General features: G+C 38.6%; 1 protein-coding gene across 1 annotated transcript in view; it reads right to left on the bottom strand.

Moving 5' to 3' along the window:
* Positions 1-447: 447 nt before the first annotated feature.
* LOC141492907 (solute carrier family 23 member 1-like) overlaps positions 448-7,221 on the bottom strand; it is a 67,984-nt gene continuing 61,210 nt past the window's right edge. Inside the window, exons 9-12 of the mRNA XM_074193628.1 lie at positions 2,667-2,831; positions 1,967-2,075; positions 1,732-1,827; positions 448-957 (exon numbers count right to left, since the gene is read on the bottom strand). Coding sequence (XP_074049729.1) covers positions 695-957; positions 1,732-1,827; positions 1,967-2,075; positions 2,667-2,831 — 633 coding nt within the window. The 3' untranslated portion in view covers positions 448-694. The remainder of the gene's footprint in view (positions 958-1,731; positions 1,828-1,966; positions 2,076-2,666; positions 2,832-7,221) is intronic.

Here is a 7,221-nt window from a genome sequence, read left to right as displayed (position 1 = left end):
ACAACCCTTGGCTCTTAGTGGTCTGGTTTTTGTATTTAGGTCATAAGAAAGCTATATCAGTGGTCTGAATCTTAGTCCTTTAAACCAATTAAGCCACAAAGATGTTTTCATATCTTGTAGGACAGTTATTGTTCCTACTATCTTAGTCAGCATGGTGGAAAAGTCCTGAGTTCTACTCAAATCAGATCCCATCCCCTCAGCATGACTTCTTGGGAAAAAGGCAGTCCTTGGCTTCACAAAAAACAAGACACTTTGAACATTCTTGGTTTTAATCCCGCCAATCTCTCCATTCCAAAACTAACCAATAATAAAGTTAGTATCTTATACATTTCAGCTTGGAGAAAGGGAGATTTTTGAATGGGTGAAGTAGTTTGAAGAGGGCTGATCATTACAATTTTTTTTTAGGTTTTTGCAAGGCAAATGGGGTTATGTGGCTTGCCCAAGGCCACACAACTAGGTAATTATTAAGTGTCTCAGACTGGATTTGAACCCAGGTACTCCTGACTCCAGGGCCGGTGCTTTATCCACTGTGCCACCTATCCACTGCGCCACCTAGCCACCCCTGATCATTACAATTTAAAATCGATTTAACCCCATCAGGAAAGGAAGTACTATAAGGTAGCCACCCAAAGAATGGAGACCCATCAAACCATTGTATTTTCTTAGATGTCTTTGACAGGGGAGAAGTGCTGCTTTACATTCTTGTTTCAACATTCACCCTCTCTTGGGCTCCCACAGGAATCTGACCATTCTCCTTTGTTAGGTGATGCCTCCTTCCCATTGCTGCCTCTTCATGTTGTGACTTGGGCCAAAAGGGTAGATGCCAGAGCCAAGAAGCAATGCAAAATTTGGTGCCAATCCCAAAGGGAAAGCTGTAGACATCTGAGACATTCAAGGAATTCCCTGGGTTCTCGTGTATTTGGTTCCATGCTATGAGTCCTCTCTCTTCCTGACTTCCTAATAAAAGGGAATAAGAAGTCAAGAGACAAGCTCTATGGAGTATTTGAGGCAATAGTAGGAAATTCCATTCTTTGAGAATGATCCAGTGGGGAGAGCCCTTCAATGAAGATGATGGTCTTGATCTGTAAAATGAGGGGGGTTAAACTAGATGAATACAGCTTATGACCTTCAGATAGGACTAAGACTTGCTGTTCCTTTACAGCATCACAGACATGTAGAATGGAAAGATATTTTAAAGATAATTTAACTTGATTCCACTTCACAGATAGAAAAGTCAAGACTCAAAGAAAGAAAAGGACTTTTCCAAGGTTGTCCTCCTAGTGACTGGGACCAGGGATGGGACCAGAACCCATCTGGGATATTTCTTCATCAAGCTAGATGCTTCCTCATCTCCCCTGTAGTTTCTTAGTGTAAACTTACTACTCTTCACACCATAGCATTTTCCAGGAAGTCAAAAGCAATTGATTATGTCCTCCCTATCTTGGGACCCCTGCAGCACTTGCATTCTTGGTTTGTCCTGAGAAGGTAAGAGGGTTCTTGTTTTATTCACCTACATGTGAGCCATCTCCTCAACTAGGCAGTGCTTTTATAGAACTGGTGCCACGAGACCTTCCTATCTCTTCTTCCATCTGTTCCTAGTACAAACTTCAGGTGATGTTTGCTGACTGACTAATAATGGAGACCAGGAGAGGGTTTCTGTGGGTATCTATTTATCCTCTGACAAGTTTTCAAATTCTGCTGTTAGAGAAAATAGAGATGAGCCAGCCTTACCTGGAATGGTGTTATCAAGGACAAAACCCAGGAATCCACCCACAAACATGCCAGTGGTGAGCAGAACCTGGATGACCTGATCCAACTGGAGAATTCCTACAGTGAACATGAGAGAAGTCTGAGGAACTATAGAGCTTCTGCAACCCCCTCTGAGCCCTGACCCTCCCATACCACCCCAGGTTACAGTATTAGGAAGAGATAAATCTGATAATATATGCACTCAGCAGAACCTCACCTGTCTGGATTCGTTCTGGATTCTTGTTCACCCAGTTAGGAATGGTCAGCCCACAGTAGATGGAGAAGCCAAACACAAAGAGGTTCCTGGAAGAGTTCATGTCCACATACTGCAGGGAGAAGGAATCCCTGCAGATAGCCCTGGGGCAACTCTTTTTGCTGATGGGCATGCTTAATTGTTTGGGACATGGGAGGGTATAGGAGAGAACCTGGGAAGACTAGGTACCTTTCTGCAAATCAAAAGTCAAGTGGAATAACGACACAGGATGGAGATGGCAAGGGTGGAGTAGAAGTGGAGAGCACTATCCTGTCAAGTTCCTGCTTGGGTAGTATGATTCTGGAAGCATGATTTTTTGGTTAATTTACATGGGAATATTAGGAGTTGGCTATCTGGAGAAAGTCAACATTTTTTTTTGTCCATTGTTTTTGTTTAATCTAAGTCACTTTATTTTCATAGGGAAATTCCAAATTTGGCCATTATCATTTGAGAGGAGGGGACTCTGGCTTAGAGTCAGGGGGAACTTTCTCCCAACTGTAGTTCTACCATTTCACCATCCAAACTCCAGTGACTTTATTTCAAGAGGCAAAATGTTTCTGTTCCTCTTTAAAGGCAAAAGCTGTCTTGAGGTCAAGGCTCAGTGTCTTGCCCAGAGTAGATGTGAATGAATGTTGAATTGAATAGAAAAGATGCCTTTCTTTACCTGTAGATTAGAAATTCCCACTGCTGTGATGACTCCAAACATCACTAGGAACATACCCCCAATCACAGGGGTTGGGATGGTGGCAAACGCAGCCCCAATCTTCCCAAATAGGCCCATCAGAAGGAGAACACAGCCAGCAGCAATGATCACCATCCTGCTCCCCACCTGCAGTCACAGGGAAAGGCGAGAAACAGAAAACGTAGGAGCAGCTATTCAGTGGGGATACAGAGCTCCATAGGGCTTCCAGGGGGTTCAGTGGGTTCTTTTACAAATGCAATAAGGAGATGAGGCAATCATATGCCTAATTCACCTTCCCATTCTGCCTCCAAGGGAGAGAACTGGAAAGGATGCAGGAGTGAACTCAGAGTTCCAATTCCCTGTCTATTTGTATCTTTTCTTTGAAGCATCTTAGAACATAAGCTCTGTGAATAAAGATTGTTGCTGTGTTTTAGATTGTATTTCCAACCAATCACAATGCCTGGAAAATAGTATTTGCTTAATAAATACTTGTTCATTGATTGGTACCACATCAAGAAGGCTCTCAAAGATTAGTCCTGTGCTCCAAGGATTCTTACACATACTGTTAACTCCCTGATCTTACATTTCTTTAAATACAGGTTTATAATGGCTTTCTAGTTTCATGTAAATGTGGATGTTACATATGTCCATGTATGTGCTTATGTGAATCTATATCTCTCTACATGTTTATATCTATATGCCTATATCTATATCTATTTATATTTATGTCTATATCTAAATCTTTCTATATAGTTAGCTAGCTATCTTTCTAATTAGACTAAAAGCTCCTCAAGGGCAGAAACCCAGTTCCATTTGTATACTCAAGTTGTATGCTGTGTGGAGATTTCATTGTTGTCAACAACATTGTCTTCAGAAGTCAAACTTGTACCTCAAACATCCATGATTTAATAGCCCATGCTGAATCTACAGGATGTGAATTGATGCAATCCCTTCTTCAATCTATATGTCCTTAGCTGTATCTAATTTAATTAACATTAATTCAGGAAGGGTAAGTTCCTGAAAAGGACTACTTTTTGCTAACCACTAGAGATGAGCAATTAGTGGATTGTGCCCCCAGTGACCTGGAAAAGTCATTGCACCTTTCAGAATGCTTAGCAAATTCCTATATATAAAGTCTGAAGTTAGTTTTGGGAGATCCTTACTCAATCCTAACACACCAGAGAGAGAGATCTTATCTTTTCTTTTTTCTGACTCCTCTTCGCTTCCCTTTTACATCTACTTTCATTCTCTTCCAATTTCCCTTCCTCTTCTCCTGTCTGTATCTTAGATCTGGTAGGGATCCTGAATCTCATGGCACTATTAGACTTTTCTAGGAGCCTTTAGAGTTGGAAGGGTTATAATCTTAGTCATGGAACATTATCTTGCTTTTTTAACTCTAAGGCAATTAGAGAGGGAAAAATGTGATAATATTCCTATTTTCTAAATGTAGTCCAGAGAGAGAAACTGTCATGTACCCCTTCAATGGGCAGGGGTTCTTAATCTTTTTTATGACATGGATCCCTTGGACAGTCTGGGAAAACTGTCTTCTAGGAATAATATTTTTAAATGCATAAAATAAAAGGATTACAAGAAAACCAATTATATTGAATTAAAGTTATCAAAATGAGATTTTTAACAAGTTCATGGCTCCTAAGTTAAGAATTCCTGCCAATAAAAACTATGTATACCCTTTATCCAGCAATACCACTAGTAAATCTGTATCCCATAGAGATCACAAAAAAGGAAAAGGATCACATGTACAGAAATATTTAAAGCAGCTCTTTTTTGTAGTGGCAAAGAATTGGAAATTGAGACGATGCCCATCAATTGGGGAATGGTTGAACAAATTGTGGTATGTAAGGGTGATGGATTACTATTGTTCTGTAAGAAATCATGGGAGGGACAGCTAAGTGACACTGGCCCTGGAGTGAGGCAGACCTGAGTTCAAATCCAGATTCAGACACTTAATACTTACTTAGTTGTATGACTTTGGGCAAGTCACTTAACCCTATGCTTGCCCCCAAAAAAGGAATCATAAGCAGATGGACTTCAGAAAGGTCTGGAAAGATTTGCATGAACTGATGCTTAGTGAAGTATGCAGAACCAGTAAAACATTGTACACATTATTAGCATTATCAGCTATGATGGACTTGCTTTTCTTCAGCAGTATCAAAGAAAATTCTTAAGGACTTCTGATAGAAAATGCCATTCCACATCCAGAGAAGGAAATATGGAGTCTGAACCAAAGCATACTATTTTCAATTTTTTCAATTTGTTTTATAATTTATGTTTTTCCTCTCTCGCATTTTTTTCTCTTTTGTTCTGATTCTTCTTTCACAACATGATTAATATAAAAATATATTTAGCACAGTTGTACACCATAAAGCCTGGATTAGATTACTAGATTACTCACTGTCAAGGAGAGGGAGAAGTGAAGGGAGGGAGAAAAATGTAGAATTCAAAAACCTTACCAAAAAATGAAAGTTGAAAACTATCTTTCCATAGAGTTGGAAAAAATAAATGAATAAATTCATTATTTAAAAAATAATTCCTGCCATATAGAAAATTGGAACAAGGAGCTTTTTCTGACTTGTAGCTTTTAGTTCCAACCAGTAGTATCAAACTCAAATATCTTACTTAATGTTATCTTTATCTTTTTGTTAAACATTTCTCAATTAAATTTAAGCTAGTTTCAACCACACACAGGAGCCTTGAGGTCCCCTTGAAATCAGCCAGTTTGGCACTTTGGATCCAGTGCCACAAAGTACATAGCATGTAGTTCTGATATGGTCCAAGACTGATTAGAAGGAACTGAGAAATGAATGGAAAGTTAGAAAATGAAGGCAACGAGAGCAAACAATTTCCTGGGAGATAGGCAATGAAAGTATTTAGGGGAAAAAAAGATGATAATTAAGATTTTTAAGATCTTAATCTTTTAAGCTCTTTTAAAGGATAAGGCAGATCTCAGCATGTTTGGGGGTGATCAGGGCAGAAGCCAGTAGGAAGGAAGAGGAGATAAAGGAGAGACAGATAGACAGACAGAAGAGAGAAAGAGAAACAGAGACAGACAATAGAGAATATGAATTAATGAAGTGATAAACTCCCAGAGGAGATTGAAGAGGATGAGATTAAGATGAAAACCTATGTTTGACTCAGCAATACCACCACCCCTAGGTCTATACTCTCAAGAGATCAAAGAGAAAAGGTAATTGTATATATAAAGGTAAAGCAGCTTTTCTTGTGGTGGTGGCAGAGTTGAAAACGCAGAGGATGCTCATCAATTGAAAAATACTGAACAAGACATTATATGAATAAGATGAAATACTGTTGTTCTGTAAGAGATGATGACAGATGGCTTCAGAGAAACCTGAGAAGGCTTGTATGAATTGATGCGGAGTGAAATGAGCAGAAGCAGAACAATTTAAACGATGACAATATTTCAAAGAAGTAGCTTTGAAAGAGTTAAGACCTCTGACCTATGTAAAACTGATCATGATTCCAGAAGGTTCATGATGAAACACTCTATCCACCTCCTGATAGAGAAGTGAGGGACTCAGAAGTGTGTGTGTGTGTGTGTGTGTGTGTGTGTGTGTGTGTGTGTGTGTGTGTGTGAATGTATAGATGTATATTACGTGTGTGTTTACTTTGGTGAATATGTGTATATATATAACTATATATGCATATATGTCCAATCCAGGAATTTGCTCTCAACCATACATGTTTTCAATAGCCTACTCTGTAGCCATACTTCATATAGCTTTTATATGTGCAAAAAGTTTAAATGTATGTTGCTATAAAGATAAAGTATAAATGTAAGTCCTTGCAAAAGATGGAACTCTAATTAATGTCCAAAAGGAAAGAGAGTAACTAGTAACACCAAGCATTATATTTCTGCCTTATCTTCTATTCTTAGGCAGGTTTTTTTTTATTAAATTAGGATTTTTAACCTGATTAAAAATATTAGTATATTAAAATATATTTGCATATACTATGACATAAAACTTAGTTATAATCAAAGAAAAAAATCCCTTATGTTAATATCTAATTAGTCCTAGAAATAGGCTAAGCAAAAGTATAACATACTAAATTTCTGATTTTTTTTCTTACTTCAGATCATTATCATGTTTTTAGTTCTGCTTTATTCAACCAGTCTACCCTGCAGCAAGTGACCTGCAAATAGATGACTCTTTTTAGTTCATGCTATTTAAAATAGTAGAGTTGTGGTAAATACTTGTAACTCTGCTAGTTTCCCTGTCACTGAAAAGCTAAATTTGTGTTTTGGATCTCCATAGCCAATGAAGATTATTTTTACTCCCCTCCAGAATGTACTGAGGACTTTCTCTATGGGGCTCCAGCCCTTTACTTTGCTAACTCTGGTCATAAAATGGGCACATTGGCAGTACCCTCTTTCTTTGGTCTCCCCCTCTTATTTGGATGGCTTTGTCAAGAACTTCCATTTAAGGAGGGAGCCCAAGCCAACAGTATCTCATTGCTTTTCAGAACATACTTGGGATTTTCTCTTCCATTACCCTGCCTC

Source organism: Macrotis lagotis, chromosome 7 (genome assembly GCF_037893015.1).
Source record: "Macrotis lagotis isolate mMagLag1 chromosome 7, bilby.v1.9.chrom.fasta, whole genome shotgun sequence".
NCBI lineage: Eukaryota > Metazoa > Chordata > Mammalia > Peramelemorphia > Peramelidae > Macrotis > Macrotis lagotis.
Note: the sequence above shows the minus strand (reverse complement) of the source record. Positions and strands in the feature narration are given on the sequence as shown.